The following is a 22,613-nucleotide window of genomic DNA, read 5'->3' on the forward strand; positions in this document are numbered from 1 at the left end:
AAAGCCTGATGTGGGGTCCTTTCCTTCCTGGGGGGATGGGACTGAGGATGTGTGAGCCAGCAGAGGGTCACAGCAGTGACGGGCGGGGTCTGCTTCTGGGGCGGGTGCAGCTCAGAAGCCAGGACAGAACGTACAGCCACAGAGATGTCTTCCCCTGCATCTCCCGGGGTCAGGAGCATGAGACCAGGGTGCCGGGGGTGGGGGTGGGGGATGCTCCCTCAGAAGCTGCAGGAAAGAACCCTTCCATCCTTCCTTCCTTCCCTCCCTCCCTCCTCCATCCTTCCTTCCCTCCCTCCCTCCATCCTTCCTTCCTTCCCTCCTTCCTTCCTTCCCTCCCTCCCTGCCTCCTTCCTTCCTTCCTTTCAGCTCTGCTGGCTAAAGTACCAAAGTCATCTTCAGTATTTCTCACACACACACACACACACACACACACACACACACACACACACACACAAATTTAAAGAGTGGTCACATATAGTCCAGGAAGGACTCAGGTCCTCTCCTCTCCCTTTTTGATTACAGGGTCTCACTTTGTAGCCCTGGCTGGCCTGGAACTCAGAGATCCACACGTCTCTGTTTCCAAAGTGCTGGGATTAAAGGTGTGCGCCGCCACCGCCACCACCCACCTGAATTCCCTTTGTTCATTTTGAGACAGCATCTCACTGTTGTCTTTTATTTTCTCTTTTGGGGAGCCCACCACCCAGCTCCCAAATAAATGACGCAGGGAGGCTTATTATTACTTATAAATGCCCGGCCTTAGCTTGGCTTAGTTTCTAGCCAGCTTTTCTTTACTTTAGGTTAACCCATCTACCTTTGCCTCTGGGCTTTTCCTTTTCTATTCCTGTATACCTTTCTTTGTTTCTTACTCTATGGCTTACTGTGTAGCTGGGTGGCTGACCCCTGGAGCCCTCCTCCTCTGGCTCCTCTCTTCTTTTTCTTCCCAGATTTCTCTATTTCTTCTCTCTGCCTGCCAGCCCCACCCATCCTTCCTCCTGCCTTGCCATTGGCTGTTCAGCTCTTTATTAGCCCATCAGGTGTTTTAGACAGGCACAGTAACACAGCTTCACAGAGTTAAACAAATGCAACATGAACAAAAGTCACACACCTGAAAATGATATTCTCCTACATCCCATCCTCTAGCTTGGGCTAGGCTTGAACACGCAGCATCATCCCTACCTCAGTTTCCCAAGTGCTGGGGTTGGCGGTCCATCCTGGGCAGTCTTAGCTGGGGTTGGCAGTCCATCCTGGGCAGTCTTAGCTGGGGTTGGCGGTCCATCCTGGGCAGTCTTAGCTGGGGTTGGCAGTCCATCCTGGGCAGTCTTAGCTGGGGTTGGCGGTCCATCCTGGGCTGTTGTTAGCTTGTGGTGCATCCCTCCGAACTCTGCACACGGCCTTCCCCAGGTGACGTCATGTCCTGTGTACATAACTCTTCTCTCAGCTTTTTCTCAGGATGCCAGGCATGGCCCACACCTGCAATCCCAGCACTTGGGAAGCTAAAGATCTCAAGTCAGGTCAGCCTGGGCTATATAGTGAGACCCTGTCTCAAAACAACCACCACCGGGTGGGCCTAAACAACAGAGGGGTGGCATTTGGAGTCAGAGCCCGTCTAGCGAGATGCCATCTTACTTACGTCAGCAAAAGCCTTCCAAATACAGTCCCATTCTGAGATTCCAGGGGGATATGAAGGAGGGATCGTTAACTTGCTACAGATGAATGCAAAGGAGGCCGCTCTTGGGCCCTGTGCTCTGCCCTCTGCTCTGTTAGGGAGCCAAGTGTGGGAGGCCATTGAGCCTGGAGCTGCAGGTGGCTGGCTGTTGCTGGCAGCGAATCTTGGGTGCCTGATGAGCAGGGGAGACCCGAGACAACATGACTGACAAGTTAGTGCGGCAGCAGGAAGATGCGGGCTCTTCTCGGCGAAGATGGCAAACCTCTGTGCTTCCCACATTGCTCTGCGCTGGGAAGAGGCATCTCAGAGCCGGACGGCCAGTGATGGCTCCATTTCCCACTCTGCTTTGGTAGAACAAAGTCGCCTACGCAGGACAGTGAGCAGCCTGGTCTGGGCTTTGGATTTCTAACACTTGGTATCATATGCACCCAAGGAACTTGTTAAAATACTGGTGTCCAGGGTTGGGGATTTAGCTCAGTGGTAGAGTGCTTGCCTAGCAAGCGCAAGGCTCTGGGTTTGGTCCTCAACTGGGGGGCGGGGTGGGGTGGTGGTGGCTGGAATGAATACTGGTTTCCAGGTCTGAACATGTCAACAACCTCCGACCCTGACCCCAGAATGACTGAGTTGTATCAGCCCAAATGTAGACACACGAAGGGAGAAGCTTGATTTCAGTAATACTTAGTGTGTCACTATGCCAAGCTGGAACTCCACTTCTGTCTCCGTCCCCTCTTCCCTGGGTGGCCTGCCATGGAACATTAGTCTTGGGGTCCACGATGAGGCTGAGCCTATGTATTAGCAGGTTAAAGGCTCTGACAAGTCCTGCAGAAAAGAGCCCTCTTCTGTATTGTTTATTCCAGAGCTTTCCAGCTGTGGCTTCACTCTCCCCGTGGCTCAGGTGGAGTGTGTTTAGGGCAGGGATGGTCTTCTGGCGACAGGCATTGTGTCAGAATCTGTGCCCTTTAAAAGTAAACTCGCAGGATACCCAGAATGTACCGATGTTAGGCCACCGTGTGTAACCAGTGTACCACGCTCATGTAAGACTAGCAGGGACTCGTTGGGGGTGGGGAGCAGTGTCCAAGGGTCCGCTATACTTTCTGTAAACCTAAAATGCCCTGAAGATAAAGTCTATTTGAAACCAACAAAAGCCAGGCGGTGGTGGCGCACGCCTTTAATCCCAGCACTCGGGAGGCAGAGCCAGGCGGATCTCTGTGAGTTCGAGGCCAGCCTGGTCTACAGAGTGAGTTCGAGGCCAGCCTGGGTTACAGAGTGAGTTCCAGGAAAGGCACCAAAGCTATACAGAGAAACGCTGTCTCAAAAAAAACAAAAAAACAAAAAACAAAAACAAAAACAAACCACAGCCTCTGAGGCCTCAGAGAACTAGCATCGATGTCACGGCAGGTGCTGCTGGAGGCAGGATTGGGACCCATGGACACTTGACATCAGGCTTCAGCTGAAGCTGGGTGGCAGGGCTGCCCCGCCCTCTCCAGCACTGGCTCCCCAAATCCTGTCACCGCTGGTTGTCTGTGCTCTGTCCCCTCTCCATTTTGAGCAGCTCTGTTGTCTTAGGAGGAGGCCTTGCTGGGACAGACTGGTGGGACAGGCCTTATACTGCTGGGTCAGGGTTCCTCTTTTTTTTTTTTTTTTTTTTTTTTTTTTCTTTTTCTGATACAGGGTTTCTCTGTGTAGCCCTGGCTGTCCTGGAACTCACTCTGTCTGTAGACCAGGCTGGCCTCGAACTCACAGAGATCTGCTTGCCTCTGCTTCTACAGTGCTGGGATTAAAGGTGTTGGTTTTTCAGGGTTCCTTATTTTAAATCCTGCCTCTGAGCCTCCTCCATCTTGGTCCCGAGGAAGAGGCTCAGTCTTCTTACCTGGGCATTCACACCTCGCTCATTTTCTCAGGTTTAACCAATGTCCCTGCTTTCCATAGTCCTTCTGCAAGGGCAGCCAGCCATAACAGGCTTACTGTGCACAGTATCAGCTTAGAGGTTCCAACAAGTCCTGAAGAAAAAAGCACCTATCTATTTTGAGACAAGGTTTCACTATGTAGTGTTGGCTGTTCTGGAACTCTCTCTGTAGTCCAGGCTGGCCTTGAACTCACAGAGATCCTCCTGCCTCTGCCCCCTGATTGCTGGAATTAAAGGCATGTGTCACACAACCTGCAAGAGCTCTATTTTATATTTAACCCAGAACTTCCTAAACATACTTAACCACAGGAGCCCATTTTCCCTGACACTGTCCCACTGCCCTCTGCCCAGGGCAGGGGACCCACACTGTTCCCCAAGCAGACAATGTATGTGCCTTGGTCTCCTCTTCAGTGCAACTGGGAGCCCCTGCTGGGAGCGAATACCTGTGCATGAGTGAATGAAGGCATTATGGATGTTGCCAAATCTCAAAGACTGTGTCTCTGTTCAGCCAGTCCTGTGGTAATGAGGGCCACAGAAAGACAGGGGAGGTGCAGAAGGGGGGGCAGCACCAAGCTGTACCCCAGAGAAAACTCCCCAACCCTGAACAGCAGCCCCTCAAAACAAAACAATAAAAATCCCCAACCCCAGCATCTCAAACCAAGGCTGTTTCTCCAGGGAAACAGGGAGGTGATTAACAGAGGACTCTGTGGCCTTGGGCATCATCCACTGGGGGCCTGTTGGCTGGCTGGAGGGAGTGAAATGAATGTTGGCGGGCCCTGTGACCCTGACCTTGGTGGGTGAGCTGAGCCTTGTCCTGGGTGGAGGGTGACGACTCAGAAGTCCAGCAAGCCTCACTCGGATACGTCCTCCCTCTCATGCCTCTGAAAGGTGTCCTTGCACAGTGTCACAGCTCCTCTGCCCGCATGGACCTCAGGGCCGGAGCTGTCCCGGGTCAGGCCTCGCCTGGCTCGGCACCGGGTGGGTGGGAGCTGTCTGCATCTGTCGGGCTACAATGAGACCCCGGAGGAGCTGCTGCGGTAGAGAGAGCGGAGCCAGTGTGCACGATGCCCGCTGTGCAGAGCCGGAGCTGAAGTCCGAGAGGAAATGACACACTGTCACCACAGGAGAGGGACCCCAGCAGCCCCGCAGCTGCCATCTGGGAAGGAGGGCTCTCTTCCCGCTCCGGGCCTGCCTCCGGGTCCTCCAAGTCCAGTGACGTTCCCTGGGCCACGCCCCCTCCACCCTTCCTGTGCTCTGAGGTGGGGTCTCAGCCTTGAGGTTGTGTCTTCATCTGGTTCAATAGAGGGAGAAGCTGGGGACCCCGAACCTCAGCAGGCGGCCGAGGCCCAGTGCCACCCGTGAGCTCATGGTCACAGTCACTGTGGAGGCTCCGTCCAGGTCAAGGTCCTGGAGCAGGGTCAGTGAGCAGCTGTTTTCAATCTTGGCTGGGTCCGAGTGTCAACTGAGGCTGCTCACCGGAGGCTCCTGACTTCCCTTCATCTCACTGTCGTGATGCCAACAGGATATGGCCATTGTCCCTCCCGACTGAGAAAGTGGACCCAGGACCTTCCCATATGAGCTTTGCCACATACTATGAATCTGTGATTACTTCAGAACTTAAATTTTTTACTTACAAAGATCTTTTTTTTTTTTTTTTAAGCTGTGTATAGTGGCACACCCCTTTAATCCCAGCACTTTGGAGGCAGAGGCAGGAGGAGCTCTGTGAGTTCGAGGCCAGCCTGGTCTACAGAGTGAGTTCCAGGACAGCCACACAGAGAAACCCTGTCTCGAAAAACCAAAGAACAAACAAAAACCTGCATCCTTGAGAACAGCTAAAAAAAAAAAAAAGTAAGTTGTTTTAGGGGCTGGAGAGATGGTTCAGTAGTTAGGAGCACAGGCTGCTCTCCAAGACGACCAGGGTTTGGTTCCCAGCACCTGCATGGAGGCTCACAGCTGTCTGTAACTCCAGTTCTGGGAAACCGATTCTTTCTTCTGGTCTCCATGGACACGGAACGCTTGTACACAGAAATATGTGCAGGCAAACACTCATATGCATAAAAATAAAACATTTTAGTGATTCTTTTTTATTTCTAAAACTGTGTCTGTGTGTGCTGCATGTGAATGGGTACCCTCAAAAGCCAGAAGTGGACATTGGATCCCCCTGGAGTTAGTTACAGGTGGTTGTAAGTCTCCTAATGTGGGTGCTGGGATCTGAACCCAGGTCCTCTGTAAGAGCAGCAACTGATGAATCATCTCCAGCCCAAATAAGATCTTTAAAGAAAAAAAAAAAAAAAAGCTTTTATAAAGGTATGTCTAGTTCCCAAAGAGGTGACTGTGGCTTACCCCACCGTATAAAACTACTTGTGGCGGGAAAGCTCACTCACAGACTCTGAACCGCGACCGCCAGCGTGACTGTTTCTTCCCAGCCCACCTCTGCTGGATGTTGGTGAGCCCGCATGTGACGTCTGCTTTGTTGGCTCTCTCCCGTGGACCACTCCAGCCATGGCTGCGGGTATGGCAAACTCCTGCTCGGATGATGTTTCTCCTCTGCTACTCACTGTTTGTACTTTTGCTTTTGCTTGGCACATGCTTAATAACCTCGTTCATTCCAATCTGAGAGGATGGCTAGGGCAGACCATCTTCTGGAGGAGCCGCATTAACTGGCCTAGCCTGAAGGATCTGCCGGCCACTGTTATAGAAAGTCAATCAGGCCGGGTGGTGGTGGTGCCCGCCTGTAATCCCAGCACTCGGGAGGCAGAGCCAGGCGGATCTCTGTGAGTTCGAGGCCAGGCTGCGCTACAGAGTGAGATCCAGGAAAGGCTCAAAGCTACACAGAGAAACCCTGTCTCGAAAGACCAAAAAAAGAAAAAAAGAAAGAAAGAAAGAAAGTCAATCAGGGTCAGGCTGAGCTGAAGGCTGATGATGGGCAGCCTCACCCCTCACAGGGGGGCCGCTAGAACAGTCAGGGTGTCGCTAACCCTGCAGTGAGAGGCTCAGCGCCTCGGCTCTCTGTTTATCGGCTGCTTCAGCCTCCTTGCTTACAAGATAATTTACAGTTCAAGGTCATTGAGAGCTCTCTAATATCAGCAGACTCTCGTTGGAATGTAACTTCCTTGGCGCTGAAGAGATGATTCAGCAGTTAAGAGCGCTGACCGCTCTCCCAGAGGATCTGGGTTCAGTTGCCTACACCCACATGGCAGTTTGCAACCATCTGTATCCCCAGTTCCAGGAGATCTGATGCCCTCTCTCTGCCTCTGCAGGTACCAGGCACACATGTGCTGCTCAGACATACATCAGGCAAAATGCCCATTCACGGGAAATGAACTAAAATTGAAGTAAAATTTGAAAGATTTTTAAAAGGTTAAAAACATTAATCTGTGATTATTTATATGTTCTTAAACACCTAACAGGAAAGTATAGCAAAAAATGTAATTCTGTGAGCTTTGGCCAGTTTAAAAGGGGGCAATCTGGGGTCGGAAGATAGCTCAATGGCTAAGAGCACTGGATGCTCTTGCAGAAGACCTGGGTTCAATTCCCAGCACCTCCATGGCAGCTCACAGCTGTAACTCCAGTCAAAGTAACATAAATAAATCTACAAAGGGGGGTGCAATCTGTCAAATTCCAATAAATTACTATCTAGATGCATCTGTCCAGGGTTAAATCCTGTTTCCCTGAAAGCACTCAAAATGAAAAGTAAAGCAGGTCTGCTGGGAAAATCAACCAGCTGAAGACTTCCGTCTTCTCTTGGACAGAGAGTTCGGATAAGTCCCTGCGTCAAGCAGTGGCTGCCTCTTGTGAGCGAGCTCTCCTGCCCCCCAGGGTCTACTCAGATCCGTTCATCTGGGTTATATCTCCCACTCTCTTCCTCTTCTCTTAGCCGGCCATCTCACACCCAAACCCAGCTGCGAGACTCTCTCTTATTTCTTCTCACCGTGTCCCTGTACTGACCTCAAACTCACTCTGTAAACCAGGCTGGCCTGCCTCGGCCTCCCGAGTGCTGGGATTAAAGGTGGGCACCACCATTCCTGGTCATTATTTATCATTTCACCCTAATTTCTTAAAAGATTTTAAGCTCAGACACTTGTTTTTCCTATACCATTTCTTCCTCAGGGATTTGGGCCCAATTCACTGGGGTACGGGTAACAATGGCTCTGGCTAGGTGAAAAGGGCCACCAGCCAGATGGGTTCTGTCCTTGGGGTTCATGCTAAGGAGAGGTAGGATGTACGAATCCAGGGCCAGGAACTGGAGGTGATCCAGCCTTCCTATGAGGACATGGTCAAAGGTTGTCTTTCTGTAGTCAGAGTTATTGAGTTTTAGGGCCTTGAATCTGGAAGACAAAAAAAATTTTTTTTGGTTTTTTTGAGACAGGGTTTCTCTGTGTAGCTTTGCGCCTTTCCTGGAACTCACTCTGTAGCCCAGGCTGGCCTCGAACTCACAGAGATCTGCCTGCCTCTGCCTCCCGAGTGCTGGGATTAAAGGCATATGCCACCACCGCCCAGCCAAAGACACAAAACTGAAGGAAAACAGTAAGTGGGGCTGGAGAGGTGGCTCAGCGGTTAAGAGCACTGGCTGCTGTTCTAGAGGACCCAGGTTCAGTTCCCAGCACCCACATGGCAGCTGACCACTGCCTGAAACTCCAGTTCCAGAGGATCTGATGCCTTCTTCTGGTCCTCTGCAAGTCTCAGACTTACATGTGGTACACAGACATACATGCAGGCAAAACAGCCATATGCATAAAATAAAAATAAACCTAAAAAAGTTTTTATGTTAAAAAAAAAATTAAGTACAGACAAGCTCACAAGCCAATCTGATGGAGCCAATTTCTCAACTGAGGTTCCCTCCAGAGTGTGTCAAATTGACTAGAAACTGTCTCCACTCAGCCATTGTTTTCTGTGTTTGCCAGTGACTGGCTTAGGAATGAACACATCACCAGTTCTAGACAGGAAGATCTCAAAGGAATTCTTCTAGAGGCTTCTAGGCGATGTCACCTCAGCCTTTAAAACTACTCACACCCACCTGTTGACATCAGGATGTCTGTGACACTAAATGACTGAAGTCATCCTCATCAGTGACTTTGTTACAGTCCTTTGTGATTGAGGGAGGCGGGCCCGAGAGGAAGGCCACCCACAGAGAGATGGGAGAGCAACATGAAGAACTACCTGGGTAGAGCTGGAGAGACAGCTCGGCTGTTAAGAGCACCGCTGTTCCTGCAGAAGACCCGGGTTCGATTCCCAATACACATGTGGCAGTTCACCACTGCCTGTAACTCAAGTTCCAGGGGAACCAGTTGCCCTCTTCTGGGCAATATGGGTACCTACACACGTGAGTGACATACATGTAAATGAACCGTAAAGAGAAGAACCACTCTTTTTTTGTTTTTTGTTTTTGTTTTTCAAGACAGGATTTCTCTGTGTAGCTTTGTGCTTTTCCTGGAACTCCCTCTGTAGATGAGGCTGGCCTGGAACTCACAGAGAGCTCCCTGGCTCTGCCTCCGGAGTGCTGGGATTAAAGGCGTGCGCCACCACAGCCAGGGGAGATTAATTTTTTTAACATTTACTTTTAAAATTTTGTCTTGCCCAATCACTGGGCAAGCTTTAGTGAAACATTTCACTATTAGGATAAGAATTTGTACCATATCAAGCTGATGAAAGGATATGCTGGCTGTACTTTCAGGAGGGGAGGCTAAAATCTTTTTAGATTATGGATTAGCCTATAGAAAAATGTCTGCCATAAATCAAACAGTGAAGGGGAAGATGAATAGGAATCTCACTTACACAACTTAAGTAAAACATAGCTCTCTGAACAGATAAAGATAGGTTTCTTCTGTATCCCAGAATCTAATCAATATTTATATGTACAATTCAGCTATTATTTGACTTAAAAGGGCTTATTGGGAAATGTTATCATTTTTACTATTCTCTACAGAGAAAATATTTTACTGTTTAAAATAACCGTGGACTTTTGAACTATAACCTGCTTTTATGTTCAAGCTATCTGTGTATTATTTCTCCTACAGTTGTACGTACAATGTTTTTACATTTGGAAAAAAAGGACAAATACTATAGAATTGTATATACATGAAATATATAGAATATACAAATTCCAAAGCTACACAGAGAAACCCGGTCTTGAAAAACCAAATATATATATATATATATACACACACACACACACACACAAATTCATAGAGACAGGAAGACAGGAAGATTAGACTTTATCTCAAGATGGAGAAGAAAGGAATATAGAGCAATTATTTCCTAAGTACAGAATCTCTGTTTTGTGTGGTGGAAAAGTCCCACAAATGGACAGTAGTATCAGGACATAATATCATGAATGTAATAAATAGATACAATTAATGTAATTAATGAATATCATAAATATAATTATTGAATGAATACTGCAAATGTAATCAGTGAATACCACACATGTAATTAATATCATGAGTGTAATTAATGAATATCATGAATGCAATTTTTTTTTTTTTTTTTTTTTTTTTTTTGGTTTTTCGAGACAGGGTTTCTCTGTGTAGCTTTGCGCCTTTTCCTGGAACTCACTTGGTAGCCCTGGCTGGCCTCGAACTCACAGAGATCCGCCTGGCTCTGCCTCCCGAGTGCTGGGATTAAAGGCGTGCGCCACCACCGCCCGGCATGAATGCAATTTTTTTTAAAAAAAAAGTTAAAATAAATAAATAAATAAATAAATAAATAAATAAATAAATAAACAAAATTCGCCTACAGAAGACAAGGTCTCACACTGTAGTGTAGGTTGGTCTCAAAAAAATCCTTTTGGAACTGGAGTTACAGGAAGTTGTAAACTGACTAGGAACCGAGCTCAGGTCCTCTGGAAGAGCGGAAGTGCACCTAACTGCTGAGTCCTCTCTCCAGGCCCCAGTGTTGTACCTTTTTACGTCATTTAGGGATATTTGAGGTGGAATCTTTCCGGCAGCCAAAGCATCCTGTGGTCCCGGGATGAAGTTGGGGCAATAGAGCCAAGGGACACTTGCGCAGCCTGCAGGGAGCCCTTGGTCTGCGTAGCCCTGATGGTCCAGTGATAATCCTTGAATGGGTAGCCACTGGGACCTCAGTATGGAGTCTGTGGCAGGCCTCACCGCAATTACAGTAGGGCCCCCACTGTAGAAGCAAAGCTACGGCCTGGCTGATTACGACAAGTGATTATTTTCAGCAGGAAAACCTGTTCTAACCTTGTGCCTAGGTCGTGGGGAAACTCAAGCACTGGAGTAAGTACACACTATCCTCTACCCATTGTCTGGGCCACTCAGCACTGACGCTGCTTACCAGACTGTAGCCGTTCCTGAAAACACAACAGGTCGTAGTTACTCATACCTGCTCCATTCCGGTCCATCAGCTGGCCACAGAGCACCGCAGAAGGCCCCAGTGAGGAGAGCTGGGCCTCTGACCGACTGCGACAACACCTCGTGAGACTGGGGGCCTGGCATCCAGGGTGCATTAAGTGCGCTGAGTCACAAAGCAATGAGTACGAGATTGCAGCTGCTTCTGTAATTAGAAGAGATAGGGATGGAGACAGAGGGATGGAGACGGACATCACCTCTCATGACTAAGTCTCATGACTTACTCACCAAATAAGAGCCTCTCATCGCCACGGCTCGGGCCTCGCCTGCTTGGGATTCAGGGAGCACTGCCTCTAGAAAAAGATGGAGCAGCGTTTTCCCACTGGTCATTTTAAGTCTTTAATTTTTTAAGAATTTTATCTATCTATCTATCTATCTATCTATCTATCTATCTATCTATCTATCTATCTATCTATCTATTTTTGGTTTTTCGAGGCAGGATTTCTCTGTGTAGCCCTGACTGTCCTGGAACTTGGTCTGTAGTCCAGGCTGGCTTCCAGCTCACAGAGATCCACCTGCCTTTGCTTCCTGAGTACTGGGATTAAAGCTGTGCACCACCACCGTCAGGCTGTAGTTTTGTTTGTATATACGTGTGTATGTAGGTATGGGTACCACGCGCACACAGTATCTAGACAGGGGCACGTGATTCCACCCCCTCTCAGAAACCGGAGTTTCAGCCAGTTTGGAGGCATCCAACATGGTGGTAGGAACCGAACTTTGGTCCTCTGGAAGAGCAGTCATTGCTGCTGACTGCTGAGCCTTCTCTCCAGTCCCAATTTTGGGTCCTCATGATAAGGGGGAGAAATGTAGGTCCCAATGTTGACTAGGAAGACAGACACTGACTAATCTTGTTCATTAAGAAGAAAGAAGGTGCCGGGCGTTGGTGGCACATGCCTTTAATCCCAGCACTTGGGAGGCAGAGGCAGGCGGATCTCTGTGAGTTCCAGGCCAGCCTGGGCTACAGAGTGAGTTCCAGGACAGGCACCAAAGCTACACAGAGAAACCCTGTCTCGAAAAACCAAAAAAAAAAGAAGAAAGGTTGCAGCATTAGGGTGAGGGTGGGGGTCTCAGCCAATGCGGCTTTTACTCTGGTCTTGCTCTATGATGTCCAGTGGAAAAAGCCAGCGAACACTCCTGTACCCTGAAAGGAGTTACCAAGCTAGATCATTTCACTGGAGGATCTACTGTGTTAACTTTGTCCTGGAGGGCCTATGTGGATTGAGAGCATGAGATAAAGGGTGGAGGATAGGGCCTACACATGCTGAAAGTCTGGCCCTTACTAGGGTCAGGTTCAAGGTTAGAATTTGTTTTAGAAGCTTGGTGTGGTGGTGCATGCCTTTAATCCCAGCATTCAGGAGAGAGGAGCAGATGAATCTCTGTGAGTTCAAGGCCAGCCTGGTCTACACTGTAAATTCTAGGCCACCTAGGGCTACATTCTCTTTCTCTCTCTACCTTTATCTATCTGTCTATCTAATATCTATCTGTCTGTCTGTCTATCATCTATATATCTGGCTGACTGGAGGACCTTCCCCATTTACAAATTGGATGCTATACAATTTGTAAATCATTAATAAAAGCCAGTGAGAAGTCCGAGACTGAATGTGTTCTTGGGTATACATTTCTCTTCACTGGATCAGACTTGCAGCTAGCTCAATAGCTGGTCTTTCCAAGCTGTAGGGTACAGTTCAAATGTCCCTTCTCCAGAGTCTTCCTCCCTAGCTGGATGCATGGCCTCTCTTGCCTTCCAAGTCGGCTGGCATCTCTTGAGATGCTCATATTCTGAGGCATTTCAAGTTCCTGATATATATGTATTTGCTATATCCAATCTCATGTGGCCTTGTCTTTTTTGAAAACTAACTTTCCTTCTTTCTTTCTTAAGACTTATTTATTTATTATGTATACAGTATTCTGTCTGTGTAACCGTGACTGTCCTGGAGCTCTCTCTGTAGATGAGGTGGGCCTCGAACTCACAGAGATCCACTTGCTTCTTCCTCCCCAGTGCTGGGATCAAAGATATGTGCCACCACAGCCCGGCCCGCTTTGACTCTTAAAAAGCAGTATTGGTGGGGTGCCGAGATGGAGCAGTGAGTAAAGGCACTTGCTACCAAGGCCTGAAGAGTTAAACCCTTTGAAGTCACACTGTAGGAGATAACCAACTCCTCCTACAGGCTGCCCTCTGACCTCCACCCTGGCCACTGTGGTATGAGTGAGCTAAATAAATAAATACAATTAAAGGAAAACCTGAAGTAAAACTGTAGAGGAATGGAAGGACTTAGAATATACATTAAAGGAGCTCAACAGTCTCAGAAAGGAAAAAAGCATTTGTTTTTCCTAATACTCTGATCCTATGTTACTATGTAAACAAGTATACATGAGGGAACAGGATAACATGTAGAAAAGATAATGAGAAACATGAGGTGATGAGAAGGACCGAATGCAGACAAAGGACAGGAGTCATGAAGACGATACACAGCCAACATTTTCTAGTTTCTCATGGATTTTTCCTCTTTTTTTTGGTTTTTTCGAGACAGGATTTCTCTGTGTAGCTTTGGAGCCTTTCTTGGAACTCACTTGGTAGCCCAGGCTGGCATGGAACTCACAGAGATCCGCCTGGCTCTGCCTCCCGAGTGCTGGGATTAAAGGCATGTGCCACCACCACCCTGCTGGATTTTTCCTCTTTCTTGTGGCTGATAAATGTATTAAATGTATATTTGATAATGATAGTGTAAAACCCAATATGGAGCTCCACAGCTTCGGAATGGCTACCCCAGCTTTAGAGAAGTCCGTTATCTTGGTGAATTTTGGGTCTGGTTAATTTTGGGGTGTGTGTGTATGTGTTTCATTACAAGTTCTTTTTTTTTTTTTTTTTAAAGATTCATTTATTATGTATACAGTCTGTTTGTACACCAGAAGAGGGTACCAGATCTCATTACAAATGGCTATGAGGCACCATGTGGTTGCTGGGACTTGAACTCAGTACCTCTGGAAGAGCAGTCAGTGCTCTTAACCGCAGAACCACCTCTCCATCTCTCATTACAAGTTCTTCACAATAACATTTTTTTGCTTTGTTTAGTTGAGACAAGCTCTCTTGGTGAAGCCCTGGCTGGCCTGCAACGCAGAGATCTGCCTCCTGAGTGGTAGGATTAAAGGTAGAGGTGTGTGTGTGTGACAATAGTTTAAATAAAAAAGAAGAAAAATTAACAAATATTGGGACTCGAAGGCAGAGGCCTTGTTTTGTTGAACTTAATTGTAGCACTGTTTAATGGGCAGGCTAGGGACTGATGAATTCAAATTCTTTAAGATAGCTAAAGATTAAAGGGAATTAAATTTAGTGCCTCTGGGATGTCTGATCCAAATTTGTTTTTAATGACATAATTGTTGCATGTTACATCTGAGATTACATCCCAGGGAAGTGGTTATGTGTGAGGTTATGCTACAGGAAACCAATTTCCCATGTCAAAACAGCAAATAAGGGTGGCTGTAATGCTACCAATTTAAACGTGGGGGTGGGGGTGGGGAAGACACACGAGTGAAGTCTCGTGAAAACGAACAAGGGAAGGTGAGTGTGCATGATTAGGTGTGTTTTCAACAGCACTTAAGTCACTGTGCGTGCACACTGGGATATCTTCTCAAAGTATTTGTTCATTTTAGTGGGAAACGATCCCTCCCAATCATGCAAACGAGGTCATGCTAAATAAACTTCAAGAACAGCGTTCAAGAATCGAGTGTGTGACGTACACGTGCATGAAACTGCCGAAGAGTAAAAGATAAGAAACACGTCATATATAAATGTTTATATTTCATATTGTAAAAGAACAAGACATGAAATTCCTATTGCTGCTCCTCAAGGTTTTTTGTTTTTGTTTTGTTTTTTAACTAAAAGTAATTGCAGTATTCTCTTTCTCCAGGGCTTTCCCGTCCACAATTAATCTTTCCACCACCACCCCCACCCCCACCCCCGCCCCATTATTCCCCCAAGCTTTAGAACACTTGACTAATTCACAGCATTTCAGCTTCAAAGCTTTCAAAACACTGCCCTGCTCTTGCTCAGCTCCACAAGCCACGCCCTTCCCTTCTTAAAAATTGGTAATTTTTGCAGAACGTTATTCCCACCTATCGAGAAAACACCCCTGTAACGACAACTAACTTCCTTGCTTTACTGACCTGGTAAATTCTGAATTATTTACTTAGGGGTGCCAAACACCTACACTTTGATGTTTGGACCCTAAGAGTTTATTCTCTATCCTTCCAACGGTAGCACCCCGTCCTGGGTATCAGAGCCAAGCAAGCAATTGTGAAAGTCTCATCAGCCTTGCCGGGCAGAGGAAACGCTTTCAAAATATGTCATTCATCTTCATATTCGATGGCAGCTTATCCATATATCCTTTATAAGCATCATTAAGTACTGGTGCTTAAGACTTCAGTCATGAGAGGTAAGCTTTCAAATTTATAGGGACAAGGGGGTGGCAAGGAGCCTTTTCTCTTATTTATTTTACTTTTATTACAACAAACGCCAGTTTGAGTCCACCTCCAAGTCTGGAGTTGCTAACTAGTCAGGCAGGCATCTTTTAGACAGCCGCGGAGTGCGTTAAATTAACCGACTCCTGGACAAATCAGATTCAAGGAGAAAAGTATTTCCCATGCCTAGAGTGACAACCGGAATTACGAGACACGCTCACTCGGGCTGTCAAACTTTTATGTTTACTTAAAAAAAAAAATCCACACGCGCGCGCGCACACAGATGAAAAAGTCAGGTCTGTTGCAGCCTTGTGTGGAACAAGAGGCTCACCTGGGCACCCAACAGCCGTGGGTCTTCCCCGGGCTGTCCTCCCTGGGGTGGGGAAGGGAGGGGAGGACAGGGGTGGACATCGCTAGACCTTTGTCCCGGGGACCCCGGGGGGGGGACGATTCTCGGGGCACCGCGCGGCCACCTGCGCCACCGGGGGAGGAAACCACACACCGCCGGCACGGACCTCGGGGGTCGCCCTGGCGCCACCTTTGTAGGGGTCACGGCGGGGGGCTGCCTTCGGGGGCGCCGGGTGACGCCACCACCCTCTAGCCGGGATCGGGGACGCGGCGGGTGGGAGCAAGGCCACGGCTCCCTGAATCCCGAGTGGGTACCCCGACTAGATCATCAGCTCCGGGGCAGGCCCGGGGAGTGCGCTCGGCCCCCGCCGCCGCGTCCGCCGCGCCACCGTGAGGCCGAGCCGGGGACGGTGCCCGGTTGGCGGTGGTGGCGCCGCCGCTGCCGCCGCCGCTGCTACCGCGCCGGGCTCGGGCTCGGGCGGGGGCGTCCGCTCCGGTCCTCCCCGCGCTTTCGCGCTCCCGCTCCGCGTGCGGCGGCTCGAGCCGGGGAGGGAGCGAGGGAAGGGGTGGAGGTGGCGGGGGGGAGGCCGAGGGGCGGATCCTGCCTGGGGGCTGATCCCTCCCTCCCCTCGGCCGGGCTCCGTGGCGGCGGCGGCAGCGGTGGCGGCGGCTCCATTCCCCCTCCTCCTCCTCCCCCGGGAGCGGCGGCCGGGCCGGGGGGAGACGGAGCGCAGGGGCCGGCGCGGGAGGAGGCCGCGCTCCCTCCGCCGGGCCGCGAGCCGACCCTGCTCGGGGGGCCCGGCCCGCCCGCCCGTCCGCTCGCCCGCCCGCCCGCGCCCAGGGGGCCCCTCGAAGCCAGGGGCCCGGCCGGCGACTGAGGTAAAAATTGGGGGCGGCGGCGGCGGGGCCAGAGCGAGCAAGCGAGCGGGGGCGGCGGCGGCGGGGGCCGACGGGGACCGATCACCGCGCGCGCGCGGGGAGGGGGTGCAGCCAGGGCGCACGGGGGGGCGCCCCGGTGGGGTGCGGGGGTTACGCGCGAGCCCCCCGCTCCCCCTGGAGCCAGGGCGGCAGCGGCGACGGCGGCGCTGCCGCCGGGGAAGGCGCGCGCGGGGGAGCCGCAGAGCGAGGACCCCCTCCCGCACCCGCCATCTTGTCCCTCCCCGGTCCTGGCAGCCCGGCGCCTAAGCCCCGCCCTCCCCGTGCTCGCCCATTGGCCAGGCTGGACGAGAGTCCCGCCCTCGGGGGGCCGCGCCGGGCGCCCGGGTTCCCCTTTGACAGGCAGGCCGGGCGGCCAATAAGTGCTCGCATCTCGGCCCCTTCCCCCTCCCCCCTCCTCTCCCCCCGCCCCGTCCCCTCCGTCCCCTCCGTCCCTCGTCCGCTGGCGCTCGCTTTCTCTGTGAGGGCCGGACTCCGCGTCAGTCTGTGGTGCGCTCGCCCTCTCTCTCTGATCCCGGGACGGGCGGGGGGAGATGTTTCTCTCCTTCTCCCCTTCGGGGGTCGGCGCCGGGGAGATCGTCCTGGAAGAGGCGCCCCTTTAAAGGGGCGGGGACCTGGTCGGCGGGGGCGGGGAGAGGGGGGGTCCTCACCGGGTCTCCCGAGTCTCCAGTGAGGCGTGCAGGGCGGCTTTCGGTCCCGTGTGTCGGAACCCCTCTTTCGGTGGGCCGGGGTGAGGTGGGCGAGGCGGGGCTCCGGGGCCGCCGGGAAGGGAGGTGTCGGGGACACTTAGGGAGCCCGTGTGTGGCGAGAGTTGTGGACGGGAGGAAACTCCCGCCAAAAATCACCCGGGCTAGAGGTGAGCTCCGTGTGGGCGAAACTCCTTCCCCGCTCTCCTCAAGCCGCAGCCCCGCCCGCTGCTGGCCCCTGGTGACGGGGCGAGCCCCGAGAGAGGGGACCGGGGCTGGAGATGGGGAGAGAGGGGCGCTGGGCTCCCCCAGGTCGGCTCTGAGGTACGTGCTCCCTCGCCAGAGCCTCCTCGCCCCGGGAGGGCGGCTGGGGCTGCTCCCGAGACCTTGACATTTGTGAGCCCCGGGGGCTCCAGGAACCCGGACAGAGCTGCGGTCCCGGTTCTGTGTCCTTTGGCTCCAAAGGGTGGTGTCTGTCCGTCCGCCTCAGCCGGGCTGGGTGAAGTCACACCTTGGCATTTAAAGGCCTTATCACTATGGTTGTCAATGGCGATTGATGGATCGTCCTTCAGAAGTTTATATTCGCCGGGCTGTGGTGGTTGAAGGCTTTGTAATCCCAGCACTGGAGAGGCAGAGGCCGGCGGATCTCTGTGAGTTCGAGGCCAGCCTGGGCTGCAGAGTGAGTTCCAGGACAGCCAGGGCTGTTACACACAGAGACCCTGTTTCAAACAACAAACAGAACAAAAAGATACTTTTTTCTTGCCTTTATTTGATTTTAATTGTTTTGTTTTTATTTTTATGTATTTGGGGATCTTGCCTGATGTATCCCTGGTTCCCCTGGGAGTCCAGATGCCAATGCCCTGGAACTGGAGTTACAGACGGTTGTGATCCACAGTGTGGGTGCTGGGAATCGAACCTAGGTCCTCTTAACTGCTGAACTCTTTCCTGCCCTCGTATATTTGTTTTTTAAGGAAGAATCTCATTGTGTGCTATGGCTGGTCTGAAAAAACCGTAGATGTGGCTGGCCACAAATTCCGCAGGTAGGCTTGCTTCTCCCTTCCAAATGCTGGGATTAAAAAAGTATGCCTCTACACCCAGCACTGCCCTTGTTTTATGGATGAAATATGAAGGCACAGAGAAATTAAAAAAGCTTTGTCCAGGTCACGTAGGCCGAAGATTAGAACCTAGATTGGTGGAGAACATTTCACTGGTGTTCTTTTTTTGTTCGTTTGTTTTGGTTTTTGTTTTTTGAGACAGGGTTTCTCTGTGTACTCTGTGTAGTTTTGGTGCCTGTCCTGGATCTCGCTCTGTAGACCAGGCTGGCCTTGAACTCACAGAGATCCTCCTGGCTCTGCCTCCCGAGTGCTGGAATTGAAGAAGGCGTACACCACTGCCGCCCGTCTCTCACTGGTGTTCTTAACCTCCCGGCTTGAACAGGAGATCTGGAGGCACATCAGCTTCGGCTGAGTCACAGTTTTCCAAGCTTCTGTTTCTTCATGACTGAAATGGAGATAACAATGTCTTCACAACCTCCCGAGGTAGTTGTGAGAAACAGTAAAAAGAAAAGGCCATTGTAGTTTGTTCAAGTATGCTGAACTATTATCATATCTCAGAAGTCTTCCTGGTAATGATAGCAACTGCCTGTCACTGCTCCTTAGGGCCTTGGCATGGTTCCCTCCATCAGAGAATGCTGTGGGAAGCATAGGGCTTTCTCTGGTACCCAAGGGTAGATTAGATATAAGTGTCATGGGATCGAGATTTCTGAGGTAATAGTACATTGAGAATTCACCTCAGATTCTACCCCCAATCAACTTGTCCTTGAGTCCAATGAAGAGCTCAGACAGGCTACTTAAAATTTAAAAGATTTCTTAGAGGCATTCCCAGAGCTTGTAAGGTTTGTGCTTGGCAATGTCCTAAGCAGTTATTTTAGGTGCTGTCTTCTGCAGGAAGTACCCTGGGTACTACAGTTTGAAGCATTTTAGATGGTTTTACTCTTGACAGGGCCAAGAGATAGGGTTTCTAACCATGGTAAATGTCTTGGGAGAGGCCTTAGACCTGTGGTTTCATTTTATATGTTTATTTATTTAGAGACAGGGTCTCACTATACAGCCCTGACTGTCCTGGAACTCATTTTGTAGACCTTGAACTCAGATCCACCTGCCTCTGTCTCCTGAGTGCTGGGATTAAGGGCGTGGTGCACCACCACTGCCCGGCCTTTTCTTGTGTCTTGCTTCTTTTTTGTTAGAAAGTAGATAATAGTCTTATTGTCACCACTATAGTCTTTGCCTTCCCTTTTAAAAACAAAACAAAACACAAACAAACATGACCTTAGCTGGGCATAGCAGCCTACATACTGATTTTCAGGACAACCAGGGCTAGGTAGAGAAATCTTCCCTCAAACAAACAAGCTAGACATTGTCTTTCATTGTTGCTGACTTTGAGCTCCTGGCTAAAGCAATCCTTCTGATTTAGTATGTTGTTTTCGGAATCCTTAACCATCATCTTTTCCCATAACCAATGTCTCTTGGCATTGCAGGTGTCATTACAATATTAGATCTCGTCCTGTGTTTTATAAGGATCTGTCTGTGTTCTGTCCCTTTAGTTGGATATAGGGCTCCGTGAGAACCGGCATCATAGTGTTTAATTTCAAGGCTGGGGAAACGGCCCAGTGGGTGGAGGGCTTACTGAGTACGCATGAAAACCTGAGTTTGCTCCCTCGCACGCACCTAAAAGTCAAATGCAGAGTAGGTCTACACCTCTTCCAGTACTGGGGGACAGAAACAGGCAGATCCCAGGTGCTCATTGACCAGCCACTCTAACTGAACCCACAAACTCCAGATTCAGTGAGAGGTTTCATCTCAAACAATTCGTGGAGCATGATTGAGGAAGACACCTGACTTCAGTCTCTGGCTTCCACATGTGCCTGAGTGGGCAGGTACACATGCACACGTGTCCATACCCACACCACACACACACAAACACAGAAGTATCTAGTTTCAGTCACCTAGCACCTATCTAGGTATCCTTCCAGACACTGAGGATACAGCAGTGAATGAGAAAGTTAGGCAATTCTTTCCTCCATGGAGTCCACATTCTAGCTAAAAGAAGTAGAAAATAATAAACACAGTAAATAGGTAAATTATGTGGCGTAGAAGATGGTGTTACCAAAAAGAAAATAAAAACAGAATGAACAGTTTCTTTTGTAACCCTGGCTGTCCCGGACCGCCAATGTGTAGATCAGGCTGGCCTGGAACCCACAGAGATCTGCCCCTCTCTGCCTCCCAAGTGCTGAGATCAAAGGTGAGCGCTGCCACCACCACCACCTGGCTGGGATTTGCAATTTTAAAGAAATTGGGAAAAAAAGTTTCACAGATAAGTGATGTTTGTAAAAAGACTTAAAGAAGGTGATGCCTCTCGGATGCTTTAGAGGGCTGTTGTGTGGAGGAAACGGCCGGGTCTCTTGGTCCACTTGATGTTGGAAGGGTGAATGAGTGCATGTAGCAACGAGTATCCAGTTCACACTCCTGTGGCCTTCTCTCCTTAGGCTTGTCCTTGCGGTTTCTAGTTGCCATGAGGAAGCCTCGACGAAAGTCACGGCAGAATGCCGAGGGCCGGAGATCCCCATCCCCATACAGTCTTAAGTGCTCACCCACACGAGAGACTTTGACATATGCCCAAGCCCAGAGGATTGTCGAGGTCGACATCGATGGCCGCCTACATCGTATCAGCATTTATGACCCACTCAAGATCATCACTGAAGATGAGCTAACTGCTCAGGATATCACTGAGTGCAACAGTAACAAGGAAAACAGTGAGCAGCCTCAGTTCCCTGCCAAGTCCAAGAAGCCCTCATCTAAAGGCAAGAAGAAGGAGTCCTGTTCCAAGCACGCGTCTGGCACCTCCTTCCACCTCCCACAGCCCAGCTTTCGCGTGGTAGACACAGGTAGCCAGCCGGAAGCACCCCCATTGCCTGCTGCCTATTACCGCTACATTGAGAAGCCTCCTGAAGACCTGGATGCAGAGGTAGAATATGACATGGATGAGGAGGACCTTGCCTGGCTAGACATGGTCAACGAGAAGCGGCGTGTAGATGGGCACAGTCTGGTGTCACCAGATACCTTCGAGCTGCTGGTGGACCGGCTGGAGAAAGAGTCATACTTGGAAAGTCGCAGCAGCGGGGCTCAGCAGTCACTCATTGACGAAGACGCCTTCTGCTGTGTGTGCCTGGATGATGAATGCCACAACAGCAACGTCATCCTGTTCTGCGACATCTGCAACTTAGCTGTGCACCAGGAGTGCTATGGCGTCCCCTATATCCCCGAGGGCCAGTGGTTATGCCGCTGCTGCCTGCAGTCTCCCGCCCGGCCAGTAGATTGTGTCCTTTGCCCCAATAAAGGTGGGGCCTTCAAACAGACCAGTGACGGTCACTGGGCCCACGTAGTCTGCGCCATCTGGATCCCTGAAGTCTGCTTTGCCAACACCGTGTTTCTGGAGCCCATTGAGGGCATTGACAACATTCCACCTGCTCGCTGGAAACTGACCTGCTATATCTGCAAGCAGAAGGGGCTGGGTGCAGCCATCCAGTGCCATAAGGTCAACTGCTACACCGCCTTCCATGTGACATGCGCACAACGGGCTGGACTCTTCATGAAGATTGAGCCCATGAGAGAAACCAGCCTCAACGGCACCATCTTTACCGTGCGAAAGACCGCGTACTGTGAGGCCCACTCTCCGTGTGCTGCCACTGCCAGGAGAAAGGGTGGCTCCCCCAGAAGCCTCAGTGAGGCGGGGGATGAGGACGGGCTGAAAGAGGGTGGCAGGGAGGAGGACGAGGAAGAAGCAGAGGAGGAAGATCAGGAAGGCCAAGGTGGGGTGGGCAGCCCCCTCAAGGTGGTGTCCAAGAAGAATAAGATGAGTTCAAAGCAGAAGATGAAGGAGCCAGAGGAAGCTGGCCGGGAGACACCCTCCACCACCGTCCCCATGGTCACTGTCCCACAGATACCCTCTTACAGGTGAGCCTCATCAGAAGGGCTCTTGGTTTGGTCTTCACCCTAGGCCAGGTCTTCTCCAAATATGGTTGATGGATATCTGACCTCCTCTGGGCTCCCATATTCAAGCTTGTTCTTTGGAACCGGGGCCTCTTTTGTAGTTTTGTCGTGCCCTCCAAGTAATGTGTTTCCTCTGGCTCGGAGTGACATAAATCACTTATGTTGCTTAGAAACTCGGGTAACAGTGGATCAACT

General features: G+C 50.5%; 1 protein-coding gene and 1 long non-coding RNA gene across 8 annotated transcripts in view; one reads left to right on the top strand and one right to left on the bottom strand.

Moving 5' to 3' along the window:
- Positions 1-5,440: 5,440 nt before the first annotated feature.
- Positions 5,441-13,459, bottom strand: LOC121824858 (uncharacterized). Its single transcript, XR_006066848.2, has 3 exons — positions 11,171-13,459; positions 10,917-11,087; positions 5,441-7,900 (listed from the first exon to the last, which is right to left on the bottom strand). It is a non-coding gene; the product is annotated as an uncharacterized LOC121824858 (long non-coding RNA).
- Positions 8,668-22,613, top strand: part of Brpf3 (bromodomain and PHD finger containing 3) — a 45,439-nt gene continuing 31,493 nt past the window's right edge. For 2 of the 7 annotated variants that reach the window (XM_076558392.1, XM_042266511.2), the window contains exons 1-2: positions 8,668-8,895; positions 20,915-22,382. In XM_076558392.1, the coding sequence (XP_076414507.1) occupies positions 8,721-8,895; positions 20,915-22,382 (1,643 nt within the window). In that variant the 5' untranslated portion in view covers positions 8,668-8,720. Of the gene's footprint in view, positions 8,896-15,142; positions 15,376-16,389; positions 16,628-17,033; positions 17,174-17,920; positions 18,411-18,685; positions 18,909-20,914; positions 22,383-22,613 lie in introns of those variants that run through there. The other 5 variants (XM_076558394.1, XM_076558395.1, XM_042266509.2 and 2 more) reach the window with 5 other exon arrangements.

Source organism: Peromyscus maniculatus, chromosome 21 (genome assembly GCF_049852395.1).
Source record: "Peromyscus maniculatus bairdii isolate BWxNUB_F1_BW_parent chromosome 21, HU_Pman_BW_mat_3.1, whole genome shotgun sequence".
NCBI lineage: Eukaryota > Metazoa > Chordata > Mammalia > Rodentia > Cricetidae > Peromyscus > Peromyscus maniculatus.